Here is a 27,790-nt window from a genome sequence, read left to right on the forward strand (position 1 = left end):
CCAACAGTTCCCCTGGCTTGGTGTCCTAGATCCTCGATGAGCTGCCTTGGGAAGGCTAAACATCCCATAATAGTTTTCCAGGTCACTTTGCTGATTTTCAGTCGTTTATGGGCCAGGTTCTTCCTGAGCTGGATATGTTGCTGTGTCTTCAGTAGCTCTCCAGTGGGCTCACTCATGGAAGAGAAGCCCAAGTCCCTCCATGTAGGCTTGAGCCCCTCCAGCATCCTGCAGCAAGGACTCCACGCTGAACCAGGAGCCGCCTCCTTCCCCCTGTCCTGCCTGTGGCTGGGAGAGCCCCGGGCCGGGGATGTGGCAGCGGTTCCTGCTAGGAGCAGTGCAGCAAGTTTTGCAGCCAGAGGCTCTTCATTATCAGCGTCTCCAACCCTGGGCTTGCCCACCCACCCCTGTCACCCTGGGGAGATGTACCCCCACATCAGCAGGAAACACAGAGCCCATCCTGCTCCCTGGGGAGACACCCTGTGTGAAAGGCGGCTGTCGTAGCAATCAAGGAAGTGCAGATTGAAGGATGATGTTCTTATCCTCACTTAAAATGCTGATTATTTATTTATTTTTTTCCTTGTGCCTTAGAAAACAGCAAGACTCCAGTCCCCTCTGATCCACAGCTGGAGTTCCCACTCCCTGTCCCTGGGCTTGCGCAGAGCTCGGTGGAGCAAGGAGGGGGAGCTGGCTGGTCCTGGCGCTGCATGGCCAAGGCGAACTCTGCTGGCCATGTCCTTTGCCTCTCTGGGAATAACCGGAGTGAACCCTCCGCTCCCTTTGGCTGTGTCTTGTGGTCTGCACGGGCACGCAGAGCCTTTGAACCCTGCCTGGGATCAAGCATCTCCCTGGCTGCCAGGGTGCAGTGCTGGTGGGGTGCAGTGCTGGTGGGGTGCACGCTGTGCAGGGCGTTGTATGACCAGGGAGAGCCTGGCCCAGCATCACAGCTGTTGGGGGGCTCATGGCATCCCCACCCCCAGCCCAAGTGCATCTGTGTCCTGCTGAGCTGTGCAAAGCCACTCTCCATGAGCGCCTGCAAGGACTGATGGAGCCACCCAGCACTCCGGGCTTGTTTCCTTCCCTGCTTCCTTCCCCCTGGATAAATTCGGCTGTGCACCTGCCTGCGGGAGCAGGGCCAACCTCCCTCTTCCTTCCTCTGGGCAGACAATGCCCTCTTCACAATAACACATCCCTCCTGCCCCAAACCTGCCCCTTCGACCTTTTCCTCTTTCCTGCCTTCCCTCCCACAGCTGGGACCCTGGGAGGCTGTGGGACCACAGGGTCTCTGCTCTGCAGGGTTTCCAAAACTCAAAGCCTTGTGTGAGGGGATAACTCCCTGGCCAGGAGATGATGCTCCTCACCCCTGTGCACTTGCAGGATGCAATTTCAGCCCTGGTGTTGTTTTCCTGACCCCTCCACTGAGGGTGGGAGGACCCCATCTCGCCTCTAAGTATTTTGGCTCCATCTTGCCTGGATGTAAATCCTGGCTGTGAGCTCCCTCCAGGACCTTTGCTATACAGTCAAGCCCCCACAATTTTGGATTTGTGCCTATTTTTTGCTGAGGTTTCAGTTGAAAGTTTCCTCCTGGCTTGGCATTAGCTGTCAGGAGTTACAGCTGTTCTGCAGACCTCTGCCTCCCACCCACAAGGTCCGAGGCCGTTTCTTTGTTTCCTGCATCCCTCAGGGATGAGCGTGGACACTGGTGCTGGCCGTGTCCCTGAGGCGGGGGACAGCTGCTTTGCTGCCTGTGAACCTTGCAGTGACATCGTACAGCTCCTTCAGTATTTGTGGGTGCTCCTCCATGGATCTGTATGTCCAGTTTATTTTTGTCGGTGGCCAGGGGGAGCCTTTGGTTCTCCCTGGGCCAGATCCTGAGTTTAGGGGTGTTACTTCAGCCTGAGATGATCTGCAATGATGGTGAGAGATTTGCTCAGGAGCGGGGCCAGGCTGATGTGGAAAAGGCTTTTCCTCCATCAACCATCCTGTGGGTGCTGGGGAGGACGATGCACACACATAGCTGAGCTTTGGGGTCATGGCTGTTGGATGGAATTAGCTGATGATCATGATGGGAAGAGGCTGGACAGACAAATCCATCAGCTTGTGCATCACTCCTGCCCCAGGAGCTGAGGTGCAGGCTGCTTTGCCTCCAGGTTTTACCTTTTCCGCAGAAATGTGCTGCAGGTGTGAGGCATCTCAGCCATCTCACACTGCAATGGGCGCCAAGCACATGCGAATCTGCGTGTCCTCAGTGCATCCTTCTCCCGTCACCTGGCCCATGACCTGCCCTTCAGCTGTGTCCCTAAAGGGGACAGTAGGAAAGCAAGGGGGCTGCTGGGGTGTGCAAGACCCTGTCAGCCAACGTTCAGTGCTGCCAGAGCCCTGATTCCCTCTGGCTCTGCCCAAAAGCTGCTGTGGTTCTCCAAGGTCTTATTTGCTCCTAATAAGATGCTGCTGCAGGTGACAAATCATTTGTGTTGCATCTACACCAGCACAAGGAGAGCAGACACCTTGTATGGCCCATGCTGAGCTCCCTCCTGTCCACCTGCTCCGGGATGCTGCTGGAAAATAGAGGATGTTTCACATCACTGGGCAGGTAACTTTATTTTTAAGGACTGTCTCTGAACATTGTGGCTCAAGGACAAACCCTGGCATCGCCTGGAGCCGAGAAGCCCCTTTACAGAGGAAGGAGTCTATGTCCTGCAGAGATCTGTCCTACTGGATGCACAGTCTGCCTGTGGTCAGAAGGTAAACCCAGCAGCGGGGAAGCCAGGTGGGGCTCAGGGAGGCAAACCCTCATCCTAAACCCTCCTGCTTTGTGCAGACCTACCCGGCAGCCGGATCCTGCTGGCTTTGTGGTTTCCTTTCTCACACTGCTGCTGCTCTTCACCCACCACCTCGCCCCATCACCTGCAAACGCTTGGCTGAACCTGAGTTTAACACACATTTAAGCAAAGCCTAGAAATGTTTCCCTCAGTAGAACTGTCCCAGTGCCAAACTATTTGCAGATGTTTCCAGCAATGCTTGCATCTCATCTCATCTCATCTCACCGCGGCTGCTCCCCTGGCAAAAAGATGCGACTGTGAGCACCAGGTCCGTGCTGCTGCCTCCCACCTTGCCACAGCACCCCTAAACCTCACATGTGGGGTGCAGCACCAGTTCGACACGGCCACCCGGGGCATGCTGACCCCAAAGCAGCGTCCCAGGCTGTGCCGAGCCATCCCACGCTGGCTGGCGGCTCCTCTCGGCGCTGAGCGTGCTGGCACAGGCTTCCTTTCACCGAGCGGTATTTAAATACCGCAACGTGCTTCAGAACTCACCCCACCTACGAGAGCAACAGACAGTAAGTCTGCTCTGCGCAGTGAAAGTTTTGGGTTGGTTGGTTGGGTTTTCTTTTTTCTGCTGTTTTCTTTCCCCTTTCTCTGGCTTCTCTGTTTTGGATGGTGTCCAGCTTGGCCTGGCGCTGGAGCCCCCGGCTGATTTTGGTGTGCATGCAGAGCGGGGAGGGGAGAGAGGCCGTGCAGAAGATGGGGCGGGGGAGATACTGCAGGGTTTCACCTCCTTCCCCCCAGCGCGCTGCTGTCCCGTGAAAGCCCGGAGCCAGCCAGCAGCGTGGGACCCCGTGCCAAAAAGGAGCTCAGCATCCAGGAATGGTGCGTGGGTGCCCACTCGTGGCCGTGGGGGCTGGCAGAACGGATTCCCGGCGGCTTTTCCCGGGACAGCCGGCGGGGTCAGGATGTGACATCACCGGCCGGAGAAAAACCCTCGGCCCCGGGTTTCTGCACGGAAAGCCCGGCGAGCGCCGCAGCGCGGCCGCGGTCCCTGCGCTGCCGCGGTCCCTGCGCGGCCGCCCCCGCGCTGCGGGCAGTCCCGGCGGGCAGCCGGGCTCGGGCTTTTTCCTTCTTACTCGCTTTTACTTTTGTTCCTCAGTAAGAGCATAAAGTGCAGCGGAGGAATTTGGGGCTGGAAGAAAGGCGGCTGTGCCGGGGGACGAGGTGAGTCCTGGGGGTGGAAACAGCCAGTGCTGCACCCCCGAGGGTGCTCTTAGGGTGATTTTAAGCGCGGGTTGGGCAAGACCTGGCGGGGGTCAGCCTGGGAAGGAGCATTCCGTCACCCGGCCGGGCTCTGGACGCTTGCACAAGGCTCTTCCCCTTCCTCCGGCGTGTGTCTGCTCTGCTGCCAGTGTGTAAATACCGAGGAGCCCCTTTTAGGGATGCGGGAAGGTCCGGGACTGCTGCTGCTGATTAGTGCAGATGGCCGGGGGTGCGGAGGTGAAGGGAAAGGGGGACTGGCAGCCCCACGCAGGGTGGGCAGACACCCGTTTCCCGGGTGGGACGGTCCCGGCAGCGGCTTTGCCGGTGTCGGAGGGAGGGTGGAAAGTTGTGGGCGGGGGAACTGGGTGGGAGCGAGCGGTGGAGATGGGTTTTCAGCAGCTGGTTTGGCTCCTCTCGTCTTCTTTGCCGAGCTTGCGGGCCCAGAGCGCTCGGTGTTGGGGATTACGGCGCTGATGGTGGAGTAATCACCCTTGGGACTGAACCCGAGCGGTTGGGTGCTGTGGAAGCCATTGGACAACTCTTCGCAGGGCTCCCAGCAAATCACTGGCAGCAGCAGCAAGGTCTCAGCCTCTAGGAATGAGGTACCTTCAGCCCCCCATGGGAATCACCCCTAAATGAACTGGATATGCTGCCTCCAATCTGGAGAGATGGGGCTTTGCTTTTCCGCTTGGTGGCATCTTGGGTGACTTGGGGAAAACCTCAGAGCCTTTGGGCCAGGCTGTGGTCCCCAGGGAGCTGCTGCTTTGCTGGTGGCATGGCAGGGAGGCACAACAAGCGGTGGGACAGAGACGGGACAGTGGGTCTGGGTTGGGGGGGCAAGCCAAGGTGTGTGCAGTCCAGTTCCTGGACCCCTGCTTGGTCCATTTTGCATGAGCTGGGGATTTCTGAGCACCAGGCGAGCCGGGGAAGCACCAGGGTGCCTTCCCGGACAGCTGCCCCCATAGCTGGGGCATGGGGGGCTCCATTCTGCTGCTGCTCTAGAGACACGTGCTTGAGTGCTGCCTCGGAGGATGCTCCCATCTCTTGTGGGTTTGCACAAGGAAGATTCAGCAGCAAGGAGATGCCACTGAGAGCCCAGGGCTTCTCTGTAGCTCCCCCAGCCCACGTGTTGGGCCTTGATCCCCCTCCCGGCGTCTTGTCTTGGCTCGTTTCCTGGAATTTTCCATCGTTTGGGTTATATTTGGGATAGGCAGCCAATAACCCCGTTTCTCACGGACAGCCCAGCTGGGGCTTGGCTCCAGCAGGAAGCACAGAGGAAGCGGGGCCAGCGCCCCAACACTGTGCTCCCCAGCATCCTCCGTCTGCAAACCCCCTTTCCTTAGATGATGAAAACCACACGTGGCTGTTGTGAAGGCTGGAAAAAAGGGGATACATTCCCCTTTCTAGGACCCCTGTATGCCCTCAGCCCCTGGCTAGATTGGGGATGGGGTGGCAAGGGATGCTTGGGAGAGGCAGCTTTTGGCATTTGGGGCACTTGTGATGCACTTCCAAATCCAGCAAGAACAAGCCTGGTTTGCGAAGATGTTCTTGGACAGGTTGAAGTCCAGACTTTGCAACAGAATTTCTCTGGGATTTGAAGGGAAGATCAGAGACAGTGCTGTTGAGTCAGCAGCCAGACGGTAACACTTCCTAGAGTGGTGAAAAGCCAGCCAAGCCCTGGGGCCAGCTGGTTGCTGCTCTGGCTGCCCATCTGGAGGCTGGCTGGCTGTTCTGGGGCTCTGGCAGAGGGTGGCTGAGGTCCCTGCCCTGCTTCTCCGCTGGGGATGGGGCAGGATGTGATTTCTACCCTGCCTGTGGTGCGGAGAAGGGAATCCCCTAAAGCAGAGAAGCAGAAGTAGATATCTGGGTGGCCGAAGGCAAGATCCCCCTGGGGAAGCCCAAGGGGGATGGATGTGCAGAATCGATGGTGTTCGACCTCTGCTTTGCTCTGCGGAGCCTGGAGCAGCGTGGGTCTGCGCTCTCCCCCCATGGCCCCGTCCCAAAGCAGGAGTCCCCCTGCGGGTTGCCCATGGTGTCGTAGCGCTGGTTCTGCTTCACGGCTGTTGCATGGGCTGGAACCTGCTGCTAAAGCGGCTGCTTGTGGTTTCCAGTGAGATGCTTGTGCGAGTGTGTAACTGTCTCGGGCAGGATCCAGAGGGGATGTGCTCGGCACTGGAGCTGCTGGTGTCGGAGCCTTCCCCTCTCCTTACCCTCCACCATCATTAATGCCTCCCGGGAACACCTGTAAAGCACTTTTCTCCTTGAAGCCTTTGCTTTTGCAGTCCTAAATATTAATATAAAGGCTGCCTGGGCATGGACAGGAGTTTTGAAGTTGGGGAAACTGAGGCAGGGAATGTGGGACTGTCCCTGATGTCCATCACTCTGGAGACTGGCAATGTGTTGGACTGATCCTTCCTGTTGGGTGACGACTAAAGTATATTTGGGGTCAAACTAGTGGTTTTGGTTGGTGACGTTGCCTTGCGCCTGCAGGCCCGGGGAAGGAAGCCCCCTCCTGCCCCTCAGCCTGCTTTCTCCTTCTGTTTTGCCAGTTTCTAAGCAGACCTTTCAGAGTCGTTTTTAATTTACAAAAAGCCTTCGCCTTGCTGCGTTCCTCTGTGGTTTCCAAATGATAAAAAAAGAAAGAAAAAAGCTTAAGTAAAAAAAAAAACAAAACAACTCTCAAATCTGAAATTAGCGGCTTAGTTTGACCCTGAACTAACATCCCCCCCATCCAGTTCATTTCCTTTCATCTCTGGACCTGCCAGCAATCTAGGAAATCAGTTTTTCACGTGTCTCTGCCTGCTACATCCCCAACAGCGGCCCAGCCTTGCCCTTGCAAAGCTTAACTCTGCGCTCCTTTAGCTCTCGCTAAACCCAACTGAGTTTCGCTTCTGCTGCCGCCAGCAAAAGCAGGAGTGGGACTGAAGCCAGCAGCCTTCGCAGCCCTGGACAGGGGTTTGTGGCCGTTCAGCTGGGTTTGAAGCCAGCACAGCCGAGGCTATTTTGGGTGTGTGGATGGGGCTGAGCACCGAGCATGCCATGGCGTGGACGTCCCACGGGAAGCAGTGGCCTCTTTCTACCCGGCAGCTTCGCTCATTCTCCTCTGATCATGGGGGGGACACAGGGTGACAGCAGGGAAGGTCTCCGGCCCCACAGCCACCCTGTCTGCTCCTGGGAGCAGGACAAGGTTTGGTTTTGGGGTTTGCAGATGCTGCGGAAGGGGACGTGTGAGCCCCCGGGGTGCCGGGGGGGTTGCAGCCCTTTCCAAGGCTCCTCTTGGGGAAGCTTTGATTTTGCACGTGGGAAGCGAAGGCAGAGACCTGCAGGCAGCGGGATGTGTACGGTCATGTCGTAGGAAGCTGCTGTCTAAGCTTGCTGAATGGCAGCTCACCCTTCGGATTTCCTAAAATGGGCAGCGTGAGAGGCGATTTGGACTTGGACAGATCTCCTGTCCCACCCAAAGCCCCACTGGACCATGGTCTGATTTCCAGGAACATGACAGCCTCCAACATCAGGCGCTGTTGAACACCGAGCCACAGCTAAGCCTTGGAAGGTCTCCCATTTTCTGTCTCTTTTCTTGGACCTGTCCCAAATACCTGGTCAGTGATGGAAGAGCACTGGCCGAGTTGGATGCATGAAAGTGAATATTGGGAAAATCTGATCTTGCATTTGCAGGTGATGCCACTTAAACTCAGGGTGCATCTGGGTCCGTTCCCAAAGGACTCTGCCTTTCTGCCCTGAAAGTGCGGGTGGGTGCTGGGTCCCTGCCTGAGGGGAAACTGAGGCATGGGTGACTCTGCAGGGACTGTTCACTCTGACCGGGTACATCCCATCTCAGTGCCCCAGCTGCAAGGGCTATAGCTGGTATTTAAAGCTGCGGTCGTGGCCTCTGTGCAGCTCCCTCCCTACATCGCTCACGTAATTCCCTGCACATCCATCTCTCTGGGCAGTGGAAGCTTTGGAGCAAGTTGGAGAACAAATCTGTTTTTTGGCCTGACTCCTATCCCTGCTGCTTTGGGCCATAAATCCCAGGATGTGTTTTTGGCTTTGTGTTAAATTTAATTTCTGGAGAACATTTTTCTCCAGTAAAGATTCACAAGGCCTTTTAATGACTCGGTAGCTTGGTTGTGATGCTGGTGAGGGCCCTGAAAGGAACCGCTCATGTTACCCTGGTATGTACCATTGCCTGGGAGCACAGAGGCTGCGGTGCTGTGTCAGCATCCCGCGGGCTCCAAGGACATGTCTGCTCCCAGCACTTGCACAGCAATGGGTTTTGCTGCCTCCCTTCCTGGGAACCTCATTAGAAACAGGTAGAAAACACCTGGCAGATGTTTACCAGGTTTGTTGCTCCTTTTTCTTTTAAAAAAACTGGTGTTTTGTTTGGATGGTACTGAAGCAAGAATCACATTCCCACCTGCCTGATGAGTGAGTGCAGCTTGCGGGGTAACACAGAGATGTAGATGTGGATGATGCAGAGATGCAGCTGTGGGATGCGTCACGGGGCAGTGGGATGGCTTCGCAAGATGAGATGCAGAGTTTATTTCCCAGTGAGTGGTTCAATATTTGCAGAGGACTTTCCACGTGAGGCACAGGAACACGGGAACCCCCTCAGATTGTGAAATCAGCTGATGGCCTGCAAGTGATGTGTTGGAGGGGATATCGTCTGCCAGGGTGGCTTCTCATCACCCTGGAACACAGCCTTTCCTCACACGGGAGATGCTCCACTCCCCTCAGCATCTTGGTGGCTGCGCTGGACTCTCTCCAGCAGTTCCCTGTCCTGCTGGAACTGAGGGGCCACAACTGGACACAAGATTCCAGGTGTGGTCTCCCCAGGGCAGAGCAGAGGGGCAGGAGAACCTCTCTGACCTACTGACCACCCCCTTCTAACCCACCCCAGGTACCATTGGCTTCCTGGCCACAAGGGCCCAGTGCTGGCTCATGGTCACCCTGCTGTCCCCAGGACCCCCAGGTCCCTTTCCCCTACATTGCTCCTTCCAGACCCAAAGGACCTGCAACCACCTCATGTGCTTTTTTTTTAGTAAAAGTAGGTAATTAGATAGAATTGCCAACCTGTTGCATAAACATAGCAAGGAGAGGCACTGTCTTGACTTTTTCACTTTGTAAATCAAGACTTGCCCCAGCGACTGATAACCACTTCTAATTTTTAATCAGCTGAACTGCTTGCATCAGATCTGGTGATTGTTAAATGTCTCCTTGCACAGTGTAACATTTCAGGAGGGACTTTGGGCCAGTCTGGTTTCCAAACATGGCAAAATTACCTTTGAAAACTGGACATGACTGCCTGAGCGAAAGCCTGTTGAGCGTTTTATCCAAGAATCTCTGTACCGCTGTGCTTTCTGCGCATACCGGTATGGATTACATACTGATGGTGGAATAGATCTGTCACTAGCAAGATGCTATTCCCTGTATTTTTCTGTTGTAGCGTGAAGATAACATCAACAGTATATATGGGCACAGTATATATGTGTGCGTGCATGTTTTAGAAACTGGTCCAGAAACTGTTATGCATTAGCAGGCTCCCTGGCAGGCTTTTTTTAGAGGCGATATCAACAGGATGTGCCTTGAATACGTGCCGCTGAGCGGGAAGCCCTGGAGAAGCGCTTTTCTTAGCAGCTTTGCTGTGCCCACAGAGCCCTGGCCCCCGCTGGGCTCCCTTGGGGCTGCCGTACCAGAGATCCTTCCCCTCAGGACAGGTAGGAGCCAAGACACGGTGCCGCTTCCCCCATCCGCTGCCACTTTGGAGAGCTTGTGATTTCATTTTTGAGGTGGGCAACACGCTTTTTGACACGACCAGAGCTTGGGGCAGGGGAGGAAAGAGCATCCAAAAGCATCCCCTAGTCATTGCCCTTCAGCAATAAATGAGGACACCAGGGCTGGAGGCATTGAAATTCCACCCAGCCATATGAGCTGGGGAAGGTTTGCAGATACCCGGTGTTAAAGTCATACTGCATAACATTGTGCGGTGGCTGTGACCCCCTCCATGGGGCAAAAAGCACCTAAAAACTTACAGTTTCAGGTCTGGTTGTACTTCAGTAAAGCAGAGCACAGCTGGTTCTGGTACCACTATGCCGTGAGCTATGCAAAGGTGGCAAAGCAACGCTCCTGCCTTGGGAAAGTAAGAGCACTAACAACACCCGTGCTGGGGTTTGCACCCGTGCCAGGGTTTGCACCCACACCACGGGCTTTCCCCTTGCAGATTCGTGCTGGCTGTGGTGTAAAAATCCCCACAGGGGATCCTGTGGGTGTTTGGGGTGATCACTAGGTCCTGCTGCCTCCCATGGATGCTCTCAGGGATGCACAGGGATTCTCTTGCAAGATGTTTAGATGGTCTCTGCTGGGCAAAATAGCATCTGCTTGTGACTCAGGACTAAGTTTAGAAAACAGAGTTTATATAGCAAGCTTTTGGCTAACAGCTGTCTTTTTAATGATGAACCTGCATCCAAGTTTTGCTTGGGCACCATTCCCTCCTGCTCGTGACTTTGGGTAAGTCACTTCCCCTTTCCATGAATCTCCTTTTTCTGTTCTTTTTTTAACTCTTTCTGCATCTCCGCTTGTCAGGAGGAGACTGTTGGAGGATTTTTTCTTCCCTACACCATATCAAAGCATTTAGCACAAGGGGGACTTGATGTTTTGTTACCACCACTGGTGATGAGCGCAGGTAACTAAATGCACAACTGTATTTCAGCCTGTCTGGAACAGCCATGGGATTCCCACTGGAGCTTCAGGGAGGAAAAGAAAAAGAAGGGAAATACCGCAGCCTTCAGCCCTAGTCTGTGCTGCTGAGCTCGGGCAGGAAGGGGTGAGCTCAGCATTTTGCAATGACTTCCAGACCGAGTCACCCGAGTCACCCGGAGCATCGAGTCACTCGGAGCGTCGGCTGCCACCCGGCCGGCTCCTGTGTGCATTGTGTGCATCTGGCACGTCACCTTGCTGTGCTGCTCTGCCGCTTCCCTTCTTCACGTGTGGGTTTTGTTCTTTTGAACAAACACACGGGGCAGAACAACAAAAATAATCCCCGCTTTTCCTATTGATCTGTGTGAACCAGCAGTCGGCTGTGGTCACAGCGTGGTCCCCAGGGCATCGCTCACCAGCCGCCGCAGCAAGGTTGCAGGTTATTTGTGCTGAGAAATCCCTGGGAAAGAGACAGTTCCCCTGTGTTGGGGGAGGAAAGGGCCACCAGGTTGGGACTGTCCCGGCTGCTGAGCTCCACTGATATCTTGGCTCTCACTTTATTGCAGCGGTTACTAATAAAAGCCCTGCAGGTGGGAGGCTGGCTGGAGCCCGGCGAGCGCTCTGCCTGCCATCGAGCTCCGCATGGGACACGTGTGGCACTGCTCACCCTCACCAGTGCCCAGAGCTGCTGTGGGAGGAGGCAGCAGCTGCTCCAGGTCACCTTGGTGGGTGTGGAGGGGCCAGGAGCTCACCCCAAATCTCCATCCCCGTGTGCTGCCGCAGCAGCGGGGCCAGCCAGCGTCCTGGTGCGAGCTCATCCCTGCAAGCGTGCCCATGTGTGCAGACCGAAATCTCTCTTTTTTCCTTCCAGAAACCTTCACCTCTGAAGACCCCTTGGTTTTCACGTTGTGCAGAACCTCTGTCCTCACCCTGGCTGGCCCTGCCCGTGATGGCGTTGTGTCTTAAGCAAGTCTTCAACAAAGACAAAACATTTCGTCCTCGAAAGAAGTTTGAGCCGGGCACCCAGCGCTTCGAGCTGTACAAGAAAGCCCAGGCCTCCCTCAAGTCCGGGCTGGACCTGAAAGCGGTGGTGCAGCTGCCTCCCGGCGAGAGCATCAACGACTGGATCGCCGTGCACGTGGTGGACTTCTTCAACCGCATCAACCTCATCTACGGCACCATGTCGGAGTATTGCACGGAGAAAAGCTGCCCCATCATGTCAGGAGGGCTCAAATACGAGTACAGGTGGCAGGACGATAGCAAATATAAGAAGCCGACCAAGCTGTCGGCCCCGCAGTACATGTGTATGCTGATGGACTGGATCGAGATGCTCATTAACAACGAGGACATCTTCCCCACCAGGATAGGTGAGTGTGCTCTGGTTCTTCACCTGAAGGCTGGGATTGTAACCAGTTCGTTTTCCCAAGCCACTGGTGTGCCTCAGGGTTGGTATTGCTGAACTTCGCAATTCCAAGGATAGTGGATTCCTCCTCAGTGTCTGTCCCACACCCCCTTGCTGCAAATTGTTCTTGGGATTTCTCATCCGGCTCCTCGGGGACATGGAAAACTATATTCTCCTTTTCTGTGCTTGAATTCTTCACAGTATTCTGTGCTTGTGAGAAATGAGGGCTGGTAGGTCATCAGCTTCCTTGGCCTTTGTGCTGAGCTGCAGGTTGGTTGGAGGTGTTCATCACACAGCCGCAGTGTCCTCTCCTCTCCTCTCCTCTCCTCTCCTCTCCTCTCCTCTCCTCTCCTCTCCTCTCCTCTCCTCTCCTCTCCTCTCCTCTCCTCTCCTCTCCTCTCCTCTCCTCTCCTCTCCTCTCCTCTCCTCTCCTCTCCTCTCCTCTCCTCTCCTCTCCTCTCCTCTCCTCTCCTCTCCTCTCCTCTCCTCTCCTCTCCTCTCCCTCTTCAACCAATTCCATTTCTTTCTAGTTCTCCAGGTGGGTTCACGCTCCCAAAGCTCTAACTCTTGTTCCACCCTGCTGCTCCGCTTCTCAGCTCTCCATCTCTGCTGGTTCATCGCAGCCCTAATTACACATCACATCTTGCTATTTAGCAGAGATGCCTGACCCAGGATCTGGCCTTCCCAGCTGCCAGCCCCCAGCGTGTACCATGCATCCCTTCAAAAATTTGGCCTCAAGAGCTTGCAGCAGCTGCCAAAGGCAACACAGCTTGCAAACTAACCCCTCCGCTGCTGCCCTGCAGCACTTGGCAGCTGCTGGGGCTGATATTAGCCCTCTCCTTAGCTGTGTTCTTGTAGTTTGGGGAGATGAGTTCAAGGGCTGGAGCTGAGTTCAAGGGCTGGCGGAGCCGCAGGTCGTACCTCAGAGCTATTGCTTTTCAGATGAAACACAAAACTACTTGAAAGTAACAGCGGATTTAAGGAGCTTTTGGGGGAACGCCTGGCTTTGCAAGGCTGCTTGACCTTTTCTGTTTTCCCAAGCCGCACAGCTGACCGAGCCATATGAAATCAGTGCAGCTTAGGTGCAGTATTTTCATTAATACACTGGGAAACATTGAAGAAAATGGTCTGTGTGGGATTACTAGCTGCCACTAATTGTTACAGCCCCATTTGGCTGTGCTGCAATGCTTAGCTGTGTGTTTTTTTCATTCAAGTCTCCAGCCCTTGCAAGCTCAGAGGGGTCACAACTCCGCAAGCAAGAGGACGGACTGGTTGTGCCATACTCTTTAATTTCAGCTTTCTGGGGTGGGGTGATCCTGCTCATTGCTGGGGGCTTGGATGGGATGACCTCTGAAGGTCCCTTCCAACCTAAACTATCCTATGGTTCCCTAGACCCCTCGGAGGTGCAAAAGCCAAGTACAGTCGTGGCTCTGCTGGTTTTCACTTCATTTCATGCACTTCTCCCTCCAGACACAGGGAGGGATGCCTAGTGCCTCAGGTTTCCACTTGTCCTTTCATTCTGGTGTGGGGGCAGTTCTGGGTGAGACACTGCAGGCGGTCGTGGGGCAAGCCCCTTCTTTTCTCTTCCAAAGCCATTCCTGGGTCCCTCTTCCAAGCCCCTTTCTGGGTGGGGGGACACCTTCATGTCCCCAAGTGACTTCAGTCCCCTTGTCCGTGTGTCTTGGTGCTTCTGGCCTCTCATATGTACAAGGGAACTTCGCCTGAGATTGCACTTCGAAGCGCATGAAAAGCTGTTGTGGGTGGTGGGGGAGGAGGGAGCCAGTGGCAGTTTGTCATCAGCGTGTCCCCAATTAACTGCCTTCCACTCGCCTGCCTTGTGCGCCGGGTAATTACTTGGCAGCTGTGGCATTTCAGAAGATGGAGGTGTATGGGTGAAGGGAAATGTCACATCCGCTTGTTCCTGCCAGGCCCCGTCCTCGTCACCGTGCTGGATGATGGGGGCCGTGCAGTAGGGACAGACATGGGGCTCGGGGACAGCGACCAGGGTGAGCAAACAGAGATGCTCAGCATCCCCCCAAAAGAGCCATCCCCTTGGGGGAAGACCCAGAAAAAGGGGAATAAGGCACCGAGAGGACACAGGGGAGATGTGAGCTGTTCTAAGGAGGGGAAAGGAGTCTGATGACGTGATGGGGGGAAATTATAAATGTCATGTTTTGCAGTTGCAGCGAGGCTCTTCAATATTAGCAGCAGAGGTGGGTTTTAGCGTGAAGGTTTGTTTCACTCCTGCTGGTACCGGAGAGTCCCCCAGCACGGCTGAGCTCTCTCAGCAGGGGTTTCATGAGCTGTGTTGTGCATCTCAGCTTTCCTTCCTGGCCCTTCTTTGCCATGTGCAATAAAACTGTCCCAGCACCAAGATTTCCCTGGCTAAGGCCACCTGACCGCAGACAAAACAGGCCTTTTTCTGTTTGTTTTCTTTTTTTTTTAGAATCAGCAAGTGTTCCCCAAACTTGCTAACGTTGCCTGAGGCTAACCTCAGCATCCTTCTCCATCCAAAAAGCTACAAAGCCTGAAGCAGCACATGATTCAGCGGGGCTCACTCATGGCTGTCCCGACAGCTAAAGGAGAGTTATTTCATGGGTCAGAGAGGGAAAATCCTTTGCCCTGGGGTGAGAGGCACAGCTGGAAATGAGCAGAGATGGTTCACTGGCTTGTGAGCTCGCCAGGTCCTTTTGCATCAGTCTTTGGCTGGGATAGGTGGGCACAGCTCCAGTGACCGGAGCAGAGCTGGGCTGATTTGCGCCACTAAAGCATCTGGTCCTTCAGCACGTGTCAGAGATGTGAGAGGAGCAGAGTGACCCGGGTGACAAACGCCCTTGGTTTAGCCAAGCTGTGTGATGCAGAGCGTATGCTGGAGGGGCACCTGGCATCCAAAACGGCAGCAAGGGAGCCCAGTGTCTGCAGACAGCAGAGTTACCTGGCAGGAGCACAGCCCTGGGATGGCACGCTTGCACCAGTATAAAATCCCTGCCGTGGTTTAATAGGGTCGTGGGGAGATGCTGTGTCTTCCCCATCCCCAGGGAAATCCACCCGCAGGGCTCAGTCCCACTTAAAGGCTTCGCTGTATAATCCTTGCTCTGGCATGGAAACCTGTTTTTATGCTGCTCAAGATGAGAAAAAACCCTGCAAGGGGTGAGCTGTGCCAGCCTGATCCCTATAAATCTACAGCAGCAGCAGCTTTCCCAGATGATCTGTATCAGTTTGCATGTGCTAGCGCCCTGTTTCCACTCTTCCAACCAATGTAGCTGTCCTGAAAAATCCATTTAAATGGAGAATAAGCGTTGTTCCCATGCAGGAAGAAGGATGAATGATTCTACAGGCGTATTTTTACCAGCTGGTAAAACTATATCTGTAGATTACTTCAGTGAGGAGCCACGTGAACAAATCAGCTCCTCCTGGTAATCCTTCTGCCCCATGGTGGCTCATTTTGGGGAGATGCTGCTGGGCGGATGGGGTTTGCAGGGCCCTGGGCAGTCACTTGGCTCTGTCTGCACCGGTCAGCCCAGTATCAGGCTGCTGGTTGCACCAGACCAGCTGTCCCACACCAGCACCGCTGTGGATGCTGAAACATCCCTGTTATTAAATGAATGTGGATGCAGGGCTTGGACCAGAGCCAGCGCCAGAAACGCCCCGTGCTCTCTGCCAAATCACAGTATCACAGTATGTTTGGGATTGGAAGGGACCTCGGAAGATCATCTAGTCCAATCCCCCAAGCTCTAAAGAGCATCAGTCACGGGAGATTTTGGAACGGTTCTTGGAAAGCTTTTCAAACCTTGAGCTCTGCCATTCAAGCGGAGTCCCAAAACAATTATGAAAACCAGAGAAAACTTGGTGTGAAATCATCCAGTACTTTCTCCCCGTAACAACAGGAGAAAAAATGTTCAGAATTCAGCTAATTATTGCTGTTTTCTCAGCTGGCTATTTTTTACATGATTTGTCTTTTATTTTTTCCCTCTTTTCTTCCAAAATTAACACCATACCAGCTTGCAGCTGCCATCACGCCGTTAGTTTTAAATGGGGCTTTAAAGACTTATTTTTAGGAAAAAATGAATCACCGAGCACTACTGTGGCCAGATTGGAATTGAGAAATAATAACAACAACAATAATTCATCACATAGTTCATTGAATTACTGCTTTTGCAGAGGAAAAAATGCAATTGCCAAGAAGCAATATAGCTTCCCAGTACTGATTCATCACGAAGAAATGAAATTGGCTGGAGCACGAGGGTTAGGGACGGGAGAGATGGCAGGAAAGATCCATTCGCAGTCCTTTACTGTAAGCACAGGCACTTTGTTACCTCTCATTTTCATTTCCTTTTACACGTGGTCCCACATGGTTTCCTTATGTTTTGAAGCAATCAGAATAGAGTGGAGAAAACAGACTTCTCGGAGCATTAAATCACATCTCGGGGTTTTCAAGCAAAACATCCAAGATAAACTGAAGGTGCTGATTCGTTTCAGGGCTGTGAGTCACGTCGCTTGCCTTGCAGTGGGTGAAATTGTACCTGCTGTCCTTACAGCTTTCGCCCTGGCTTGGAGCGTGGGTGAGGGTCTCCCTTTCCTGCTGCTGGGGGTGGTTGCTGTGCTCTGCTCCTCCTGGGGTCAGGCTGCCTTTCTGCCCTGGGACAGGCGATACCCCTGGCAACCAGCAATCTGGTCTGGGTAACGCACACCTGAGATCAGGGGTGGAGGAGAACAGCTGACCCTATGTATAAATGTTTTTCCCTGCATCCAAGCGAGCTCACGTGGCATCTTGTGGTCCCCTCTTCATCTATCACGCAAGAAGAGTCAGAGGTGGGGTTGGATGGTAGGTTCTCCTGCCCCTCTGCTCTGCCCTGGGGAGACCACACCTGGAATATTGTGTCCAGTTGTGGCCCCTCAGTTCCAGCAGGACAGGGAACTGCTGCAGAGAGTCCAGCGCAGCCACCAAGATGCTGCAGGGAGTGGAGCATCTCCCGTGTGAGGAAAGGCTGAGGGAGCTGGGGCTCTGGAGCTGGACAAGAGGAGACTGAGGGGGGACTCATTCCTGGGGATCAGTATGGAAAGGGGGAGTGTCAGGAGGATGGAGCCAGGCTCTTCTCGGTGACAACCAGTGGTAGGACAAGGGGTAATGGGTTCAAACTGGAACACAAGAGGTTCCACTTGAATTTGAGAAGAAACTTGTTCCTGGTGAGGGTGGCAGAGCCTGGCCCAGGCTGCCCAGGGGGGTTGTGGAGTCTCCTTCTGTGCAGACATTCCAACCCGCCTGGACACCTTCCTGTGTAACCTCATCTGGGTGTTCCTGCTCCATGGGGGGATTGCACTGGATGAGCTTTCCAGGGCCCTCCCAACCCCTGACATTCTGGGATTCTGTGATTCTGTTTGCTGCTGCTTCCTCCAGGGTTGCTGGACGGTGAGCACCAGTGATTTAAATGCAAAGGTAATTTCAATGCCTTTAAATCAGCCCCGATGGGTTTTGTGGTGTTCTGCTGCTCCTTGGGGCAGCTGGGACCATCAGTAGGACATGCTGGGGCGGTGTTGCTGCGTTGCTGTGTGTGTAGGGCTGCGGAGGGTGAAGCCATCCCAAGGAACCTCAGGCTGCCAGTGTGTTTTGTCAAAACTTGGGGCTCCATCCTGACTTTCTCCTGGCCTCCCACACTCCTGCTAATGGGTCATCTCAGCAGAGTCAGTCCCACCAGCCTCATCCCCTCCTCTCACCAGGGTGCTACTCCTGCTGGTTCCTGCCAGCGCGTACCACCTCAGGGATGGAAAAGGTCCCCCAAACAAGCGCCACCACTGCCCCGTTCCCAAGTGTCACTTATTGGCACATTGGCCACTAATGGGGTCTCTCTGCCACCAGCTGTGACACTGCTCTGCCTGGCCCAGCCTGGCAGGGACCTGGGAGCCACATTGGGAGCAGCCTCCTGCCCCACACACCTGGGGGATGGGCCCCAATGATCCCCCCGTGCTGCCGCTGGGACCCCTCCCAGCAGCCAGGACAGCTCCAGCGGGAACAAATGGGAGCCTGTCTGCTCAGTTTAAAGCTAAATATCTGCAAGGGCAGGATGGATGCGTGGCCAGTGCTGAGATCCCTGTCCCAGGGCTGTGCCCAGCTGCAGGAGGAGGCACAGGCTGCTCTTGCTGTGTCCCCTTGTGTGCTGGAGAGGGTGTCACATGTGTCATCTGCTGGACATCTGCTGTGCCAGCAGCCGTGACCCAGGGCAAGCTGTATTTATGACAGATCTTTCTGCTGCTCTCCCTGTGTGGGTCAGATCAGCTTTTACTGGAGAGCCCTTTCCTTCCAGCTCCGGGTGAGGGGATGGGGAGTTTCTCCAGTTCCTCACTGGTGTGGCCAGTGCCTGCTGGGGCTGCTGCGGTTGCTTTCCAGGTCACTTGAGATCAGCAGCGAGGCCCGGCTGCTGCTGGCAGAGGCAACCTGCTTATCAGATATCCGCCCCGCTTCCTTCCCACGAGGAAACACTTTGATCGGCTGGCGCAGGTCCCCGTGCCAGATGCACGGTCCGGTTGGGCATCTGTAGCCTGTATGGCGGGGTCCTGGCACAGGAGGCACAGACATGGCTGCAGCACGGGGAGGGGACACGGGACCCGATGGCGCAGGGTTGTGTTCTCGTCTTCTGGGGCTGCCCATCCCTCCCTGGGCATGTGTGTGAGTGAGAGGAGTGATGCGGTGAGAAGGATCCAGAGCCAGACCCCAGTGACCTCTGGACCCAAAGGACCACGGTGGGTGGTTGGCATGGTGAGATGGCAGGCTGAGGGGTGACCTGTAGAAGTCCATTGGTGGCTACCAGCCTCCACTACAGCTTGGCCATGTCTGGAGGGGGTGGCCACACACTGACACCTTGTGATGGACACAAAGAAGAGCAGCCCAGGAGCTGCTGCTGAGTTCACATGAAAGCACAGTGAGGGTACTTGTAGGTCCTGGCAGCTTGGTGATATCTTTCCAGGCAACAGCACCCGTAGTTTCCAAGAGCTGCAAGATTTACGCAAAATCTCTGTTCCCTGATGCAACAGGTGCTTTTGGAAAACCCAGGTCGTAGCTGAAAGTGTCTGTCCCTCTAAGTCTTTCAGCTGCCAGCATGTCCATGAAGACTTGCTGGCAACTGATTTATAGGGCAAGTTCATTTCTGGCTAACATCGGGAAAAAAGTGATGGAAAGCCATTTGTCACCATCTGCCAGTTCTGGAGGTAGCTCATCTGACAGCTGTATCTGGACCACAGATGCTACCAGCCCTGGGATTCTGACATGCTTTTGGTCTGCTGTTTACTGCCTGATGTTATTTCTCTCTCAGCTCAGGACCGGGTTGAGGTTTGCTGTTTTCCTTCGCTATCAATTGTTTCAGCTTAGCGATAAACTCCTGGGGGCTGGTGAGGTCTGATTGCTCCCTGGCTGCCTGCTTTGACCCAAGGGACCCTAGGCACGCGGGATGGGTGACAAACTGGAGGAACAAATGCATCGCTGGCTGCCTGCTGGCACCTCGCTGGGTTTCTGGCAGCGAGGGCTCTCCTCTGCTTCCAGGGAGCCAGGCTGTTCAGAACAGCATGTATTCCCCAGCCAGGGCCCGGCAACGTGCACTCATCAGAAATTACTCGCCATCGTGAATTTTTCTTTATTAAAAGAAATATTTCTTGACTCATTCTTCAAAGCTGGTCTGCAGGGGCTACCCTAGCAGCATGTCTGAGTCCTCAGCTGGGTGATTAGGGCTTTTATTTGCTCAACAAAGTCTCACTTATTGCGAAAAGTTCAAATGAAGCTGTTGATAAAGGAGCGTGTCCCTCCTGACTTGCAGGGAAACCTGGAGGTCTCTCTGATTCCTCCCCTGGTCAGACCAGCAGGCAAGGGCAGAAGCAGAATTCCAGTGCTATCTCTAAGCTGCTGGTTTGTGAAGAGCCTGGTTGTACTTTGCCAGATACGGTCACCTGTCCCAGAAAGTCCTGACGGGATCTGTTAGAGCTGGCAGTGACATGGGTCGTGCCAAGGTCCCCGCTGCGGGATCAGCCCTGGGGCTGCAGCGGGATCCTGGTGGTGCTGAGCAGCAGCCACGAATCCGTCTCAAAACCACCTTTCTGTGTTCGTGTGGTGCTGAGCTGAGCCGTGTCCTCCTCCACGTGGTGGCCGGGACGTCAACCCGTGACATGGGCACAGCTCTGCCCTGCCTGCTGCACCCCCAGCTGGGACAGATGCACAAAGCAAAGCGGGACTGGGCTGGGCTGAGGGTGACACTGGTTTAGAACAAAGACCATTTTCTGTTATGAGTTCTGTGATACTGAGCCCAGCACCCCCCAAAGCCTGGCCATGGAAAACAGGCTCTGCCCGTGATGCTGGAGGGACAGATCCTGTGCGTTTGCCACCCACGGAGGAGAGGGGCACAGCACTGCTGCTGCGAGACAGAACTGCCAGGAGCCTTTGGGAAAAGCAGTTTAATTGCCTAGCGAGGCTGACGAGAAAGATTCAAAGATAAAATTACCATTTTTAATTTTTTCTAGCTGAGAGATTTGCTGATGCTTTCCGGAGTACAAAATGTGTGAGCTGCCCATGGTTGAGCAGAGATTGTTTGGAAAGATTTTGAAGAGGTTATGTGCTGCATTAATAAGCAGCTAAGGGAGAGGCTGGTACAACCGTGGGAAGAGAGGGTTTTATTTTGTTCTTTGCAAATTTGCATTGAATTGCTCAGGGGAGAGGAAGAAACTCCAGGAAAACAAATTCCAGTTGTTTCATTTTCCTCCTTCCAAAAAACACGTTCAGGGTTTCAAAGCCATGTTTCCTTTAGAGATTTAGCCCAAGCTTGCTGACACGGTGTCACACCTTTGAGATTTTCGCTGGGACAGCAGTACATTTAGACAAGGATGGAAATGTAGAGTATGAAATTGCATCCTTGTGTGGGACGAGGCTAAAAGTGCAGAGCAGTGTGGGTTGAGTCCCATTTATGGACAACCTGGGAGGACATTGCAGGAGGGAGCATCATACCGGTGCAATGAAATTGCAAACTAAGGGTCATTAAGATGGGAGGTTTTCTTTCTGTTTTCATAAGACATTTGTTTGAAATGAGGATCAGGAAAGAATAGGTAGAAACCCCACCTGTTTCTGTTGGTGCATCAGAAGGGACACATGAGGGTGTGTGGAGGAAGAAAAACAGTATGAAGCATGGTTTTGATTCAGAGGACTAGGGAAGGTATCTTTTCTGCTGGAAGGAGGTTTGGTTTTGTTCACACGCCTGGGTAAATACAATTTGACCTACGCTGTGCCTGCACAGGCTTGTAGGGAAAAGACAGGGAGAGGGGGCAGAAGGATCCTCTGCCAGGTTGCTCCGGATAGAGACAGATGTGGAGAGATGTGGCCTCCTCCACTGGATGGGAACTTTTCTCTCCTTGGGCAACTCCCCAAATCCTCAGATTGTGTCTGTGGGAAATTGCTGGTTGTGCAATGAGGAAATAGGTGGGGAGAGCTAGATGGCACATTGCCCAGCATAGCTGTCACTCTTGACATTAGCTAAGGGAGTCCTTCCTCATCATCCACGGCTGCCTGTTGAGCCTGACAGTGACATTTAAATGCCATCTGTTGTTTTGGTTTTGGTTTTGATTTTTTTTGGGGGGGTGAGAAATGTTCAAATGGCTTCCAACGTGCTCTTGCTTTGCAGGTATTCCCTTCCCCAAGCAGTTCCAGCAAGTTTGCACTAAGATCCTCACCCGCCTCTTCCGCGTCTTTGTCCACGTCTACATCCACCACTTCGACAGCATCATCAACATGGGCGCTGAGGCTCACGTCAACACATGCTACAAGCACTTTTACTACTTCATCAAGGAGTTCAGCCTCGTTGACCACCGGGAGCTGGAGCCTTTGGTAAGGATGCCCTGGGAACGGGGAGGTGAAGGGCTGAGAGTGGTGTGGGCTGAACACAGCAACCATACATTCAGGTGGGGGTTTGAACTCTGAGCAGTGCAGCTCTCTGGGCTCTTTCAGCCACCTCACCTATCCTGTAACCACCAGCCTCAGTGCTCTCAGACAGAACTTCCCAGCAACACTGAGGAAACCCTTTACGCTTTGAAAACCCCCCTTAAGCTTTGCCTCTGCTGCCATGTCTATGAATTGCTCTTCAGTATCCTTAACACAGAGTCTTGGTAGCTCTCATGCAATTTGTACATCAAAGTGTTTCCAGCCAGTTGTGTCCACATGGTTTTCAGGGGTCAGATTTTAGCCTGAGTCTCGTCTCTACAGTCTTGAGTTTTCCTATGAGGGGACTAAGGTCTCTGCTTGAGATCCTGGTGTGAATTACAACGAGACTGCGGGAAGGGAAGCCCCGAAAGGACACGCGGCTTCAGACAACAGCTGGAGAGGCCTCGCTAGAGCGCCAAGTTTATCTGCAGCCTCCCCTGGGAAGCAATTAGCCAGGCAGAGAGTGAGAGTCCTTGAAAAGAGCAGGACTGGGGGGAAGCAGAGGCCAGACAGCCCAGGCACATCAACTAGAAAATGCACTTAGTCTTATAAGAGAAGCAAGTGTGTCACAAGGCAACACTGAGTTTGGTCTGACCTAGGAAGAACATGTTGTAATGGGGAGAAGACTTAATAGGGAACCCCATACTGGGGTTGCAGAAAAGGCCGTATCCAGCAGTGGAGAGACAGGAGAGACCGAGAGGGTCTAATCCTAGAGAGAGAAATCGCTGCCTGTTTAGCACTTAGCACTTTACTCCTCATCTGCTTTAATTTATCTCAGTTTGCTGCCTGTCTACCCTGATCATGATTTGGGGGGATGGAGAGGTTATGATCTAATTAGGGGAGATTTGAATGACAACAGCATTTATATTAATTATATCGTAGAGAGTTTGATTGTGACCTATGTTGTCACAATGGCCCTCAGCTCCAGAGAAATGGCAGCTCGGTGTCATTCTGTCCTCTGTTAGTCTTCCTCACCGTCATTCCTCACGACAAACTTCTTTAGCATTGATATACAGCCCATAATGGTGCCATCTCCTTTGACTGATGCTTGCTAATGTAAATTATTAGCACCTAATAGCCAAAGCAGAGGCTGACATTGCCAAGTAGGCTTTCAATGCCAGTGACTCACATGCAACAGGAGATGATTTATGGGTCTGGATGAATCTAAGATGAACAGATTTTCCTGTGTGATGCAACCAGGGTTAAACGACAAGGAAGCTGTGTCTCATTTGTTGGTGTGCCCATTGCCTGGCATCCAAGCCCTAAAGCAGACCTAAAAACCCTGGAAACCTTCCCCTAGGTGATGACTTGCTGTAGGTGTGTAGGAGAGTGTCCTGCAACCAGAGGACAGCTTGTCCTGGATGCAATGCCGAGCTGGGGAGGGTGGGACGAGTTACTGCAGCTTATGAATGACTTTCAAATGCTGAAAGTGGTCCTTCTGGCCATTCTGTTACCCCAGGGAGGTTTCATGGGTTAGGACTGACCCAGGAGCTTCCAACAGCATCGCTCTCTGCTGCAAGCAAGGAAAGCAATAATGGGAAGTTTCTTCATGTGCATCCCAGAGGCTTTCCAATGAGCCCCGGGACCTGGTGTGGCTCCAGTCCATTGTGCTGTGGGGTGTGCAGTGTTCATGCTGTTCTGGCCTTGCTTCAGCAGCACTTGTGAGAATCCACAAATAGTAACATCCGACCTCTGCAGCACTTTACACTTGACCTCAGTCTGTTTTCCTGTGGTTGATTACTCTCTCCAGCCCAGGGCAGAGCACCAGTGACGTGCTCTGCTCATTCCTGTTCTCCCTGGGCTGCACCGCAGCTGCTCCGAGTTGGTTTTAAGGATTTCTCAACTGGTTTGACACATAAGCAAGGAAAGACGGTGCATTGCATCTGCCTTTATTTTAGGCAGTCTAAGACTGCAGAGTTAAGTTTTTGCAAGTTCTCAAGGTTTGTGGAAAAGCGATAATCTCTCAGTAGGGATGAGATGAAGTTTCCTTGACAGGTTCAGTCTCTCTTTACTGCCTCACCAACCCAGACAATGGTCCTAACCTTGCATGTAGATGGCCAGAGTTAGTCCACATGAATCCCATGGCAGAGGAGACTCCTGCCTGCAGAGGTGCCTGTTCCCTGTACGTGACTATGGGAGGCCACCAAGCATCTGGAGGGAGCACATCTGGAGCAGGACAGCAGGTTTGAATGCTATATTATGGTTGGAGATTTCCAGATGTGGGCTTTCTACTGAGGAGCCCTACTTGTGAGATTCAGGAGTAAGAAGAAAGAGAAAAACCAGCACCTCCCCAGCCAGAAAATGTCCTGTTAGGCCCATATAGCTTAGAAAAATTACAGGAGTTGTGGGATGAAGAAGTTCTTGGTTTTTAAGCCTGCCACTGGCCGAATCTCCCTTTGCTGCCTCAGTTTCCCTTTTGTCAAACTTATTTGGGAAGTGATTTCTTAGCAGCAAATCTTGAGCTGAGAACGAGGCAGCTCCTCTGTACAGGCAGAACTAGTGACAGGCAGTGATTCACTCTCTTAACAAATCAAGAAACGTGGGGGCGGAGAGAAGCCACGCACTTGTCTCCTTGCCAAGGGCAGGTCATGGTCCTGGGCAGCAGGGCTGGCAGAGATCCAGCTGGTTCTGTACCAGGGCAGAGCTGCGGGGATTTCCAGGGTATGATGAATATCTTGGACACTTGTGGCCAGCCCAAGGAGCTCACAGGCGGCTTGGCAATCCACTGGCCGCCTCAACCCACCCTCTACAAAGCTGCTTTTGTGCGTGGTGCTGTGCTAGTGGGGTGGGCTGGATGCTGTTGCAAGAGGATGTTCATAGCCTGCTCACTCCCCTCTTCTTTCTGCTTCCAAGATGTTTGCAAGTGCTTCCCGTTTGCAGCGCAATTTTGTGGCAGAGCACCAGCTTTTCATTTGCTGGCTGTATTCTGCACTCAAGTGATTCTGCGTGTCACTCCCACAGAGAAACCTTCTCTTTGCCACTGTCCCCTTGGTGGATTTTAAAACCAAAGCTTTCAGCACCAAGTTGCAGCTTCTGTGCCCCTTGGTTATATCACTAAAGGGGCTTTTATAGGGTTACTCAAGGGTCATCCTGCTTTCCTGGTTCTCCTTTTTTCAGAGTTCCTTCCTTCCTTCTCTGCAGACCAGTCCCACTTCAGATCTATTCTGGGAGTACATTTTAATGTGCAGATCATTCTCTGGGGTGCGTAGTGGGGTCTGCAGGCACACACAGATTCACAAGCCATGAACCTGAGAAACCAGCGAGAATCACAGACTTTCCTCACCGCAGGAACGTACACCATTTGCAAGTTATTAGTGGAGCTCCTTAAGGCAAGGACAAATACCGTCCTCCACCAGCTAAAAGCCGGGTGCGTTCCTAATGCCAAAATAACCTCGTGCCGCAGAGCCTGAGGAGGGTGCCAGGAAGGAGCTGCTGAGGCAGAGCAGTTCCCGGGGGGGCTGCCATGGGAAATAGAGAAGTGCTCACTGAGACTCCCACGGTCGCTTCCTTGGGTTGGTTTTGGACACCTACCAACCTGCCCGACATGTCCCTCTATTGAAACCTGCCTTACGCACTTACTGTTTCTTTCTTTTCTCTCCCCTTCCAATGCAGAAAGAAATGACGGAACGGATTTGCCACTGAAGCAAATTTTGGCAGGTGAACTCAGCTGGCTCATTCGGAGTCCAACGGGACAAGACACCCTATGGTGGGAAACCTCTCCCCAAGGACTCCCCCTGGGCATTTCAACTCAATGAACTATGAACACTGCAGAAGAGCCTCTTCAGGCCAGGGACAAATCCCAAGCTTGCCAAGCATCTCTGCACAGATTTTTATTTTGTCTTAGAAAGCCATTGACTTATTGGAGAATGAGGCAAGTTTGGTTGACTTTTGCACGCTCTGGTTTCTAAGACTCAACCCCATGTCTGAGGACATCCCTTCAGCTGCCTTTCCTCTTGTTTTGTCCTCAGCTACACCAATGTCCAAATGTTTTAGCAGTGATTTCTGCCCTGTGAGCAGGTGTGACCTCAGCTACTGAGTTATGGCTGTTACCATTCCCACGTGCAGCGGGTTTGTGATACCATCTGAGATCAGCTCTGCAAAGCTGGTGACGATTGATCCCAGCTGCCTTCATGTGGTTGGGTGCTGATGTATCATTTTTAACCATGAGCTCTGAGTGTCCCTTCTGCCCTGATTCGTGCTTTACCAAAGGGACTATTTTTCCCCCAAGGGATTGGCAGAAGGGACTTTGTGATGTTCTGAGGTGCATCCAACGCTGCTTGGACTAATGGCAAAGTGGCCCCGTGACAGAGGAAATGAAACAAGCCACTTTTGTGACCAGCACAGTCACAAACACTCAGTGGTGGAAAGAAACTGTTGCGAGAAAACAACATTTTTAACATGTCAGCATTTCCTGATATATTGTCTTGGCTCAAGATCAGCACATTCCGGCTGTAGAAATTGTTCTTTTTCCACGATCCAACCCTACAGCACAGTAAATCAGGTGGAGAAGGGTTTTAAGAGACATCTAATCTGCCCTGTTCTTCCAAAAAGGCAAGACCAGTCCTTCTCAAACCGTTTGAAAACACACCGTTGCTACCTGGTCTGTACCATTATTCCCCTGAAAGGTGTCACATCTCATCATTTCTCCCCCTTCTGTTTGCAATGCCCGATAACTAGTGTTGAGTTCCCTGAGCCATTTTTCTTTACTGTCTTTGGGGAGTCAAAATCAGATTGTCTGAGCCACAGAAGCGTTGTGTTTGTGTTTCCTGCCCTTTTTTTCTGGGAAAGTTTTGTATACCAGACACAGCTGTTATTTATAATCTGGGGTTTGCCCATTTTTGGGGTAGGGAGGGGATGTGGCTAGAAAACGTAAATACTTAGGCCAACATGAAAGTGCACAAGTGAATTTTTAGTCCTCAAAGCACTTATTTTGTTGTGAAAATCTATTTTTTTTAATCTTGTGTACCAGATGTATATTTTTACATGGAAATAAAACAGAGCAAAATGGACACAAAACCACCTCATACATCATTCCAAGATTTTCTGTGTAAAATAATCAGGCAAGTCCAAATATTTTTGTTCTGTTATTAATGAAATAAATGTGAATAAGCCTGAATAATTTTTCCCTGATTTGTCTGTAGTAAGACAGGCATCATGAAAAACCACCCAGGACAACCTGAAGAGCAGATTTCCCTCCAGAGTTGCAGCACTGATGGATCTCAGTGCCACGCTGAGACCTCAACTTGCATCTCAGAAAGTGGCTTGACAGAGGCTGATGCTGCTGCTCCGCATCCCCCCCTTTCAGACTTTCCACCAGCATCCCACCTGAAGGTATTTTTCCTGTGCTACACGGTGGTGAGTTTTACTCACTACTTTTTGCAAAGGTGTGTGGTTCCTGGGGTCCATGTTCCAGCCTCTTGGTTTAAATCAGAACCACAGGGACAGGTTGCTGCGTGGTGCAGAGGCAGGAGATGACAGCAGCTCTATCAGGAGCCTCCTGCCTTCCTGAGGAGTGGAAAGGCTGAGGGAGCTGGGTTTCTTTAGCTTGGAGGAGGCCGAGGGGTGACCTTATTAATGTTTATCAATATATAAAGGGTGAGTGTCAGGAGGATGGAGCCAGGCTCTTCTCGGTGACAACCAGTGATAGGACAAGGGGTAATGGGTTGAAACTGGAACACAAGAGGTTCCACTTAAATTGGAGAAGAAACTTGTTCCTGG

General features: G+C 52.9%; 1 protein-coding gene across 7 annotated transcripts; it reads left to right on the forward strand.

Annotated features, from left to right (window-relative positions):
* The first annotated feature begins 3,789 nt into the window (after nucleotides 1-3,789).
* On the forward strand, nucleotides 3,790-27,181 carry MOB3C (MOB kinase activator 3C). 7 transcript variants are annotated; one of them, XM_082052671.1, is made up of 6 exons: nucleotides 7,174-7,215; nucleotides 9,588-9,742; nucleotides 10,608-10,707; nucleotides 11,593-12,088; nucleotides 21,777-21,979; nucleotides 25,685-27,181. In XM_082052671.1, the coding sequence occupies exons 4-6, from the start codon at nucleotides 11,671-11,673 to the stop codon at nucleotides 25,712-25,714; spliced, it is 651 nt and encodes a 216-aa protein (XP_081908797.1). In that variant the 5' UTR covers nucleotides 7,174-7,215; nucleotides 9,588-9,742; nucleotides 10,608-10,707; nucleotides 11,593-11,670; the 3' UTR covers nucleotides 25,715-27,181. The 7 variants fall into 7 exon arrangements, with proteins under 7 accessions (XP_081908798.1, XP_081908796.1, XP_081908802.1 ...); XM_082052672.1 differs by lacking the exons at nucleotides 7,174-7,215; nucleotides 9,588-9,742 and adding an exon at nucleotides 3,790-3,989; XM_082052673.1 differs by lacking the exons at nucleotides 7,174-7,215; nucleotides 9,588-9,742; nucleotides 10,608-10,707 and adding exons at nucleotides 4,565-4,630; nucleotides 10,735-10,848.
* Nucleotides 27,182-27,790: the final 609 nt, after the last annotated feature.

Source organism: Streptopelia decaocto (assembly GCF_964273445.1).
Source record: "Streptopelia decaocto genome assembly, chromosome: 5".
Classification (NCBI taxonomy): domain Eukaryota; kingdom Metazoa; phylum Chordata; class Aves; order Columbiformes; family Columbidae; genus Streptopelia; species Streptopelia decaocto.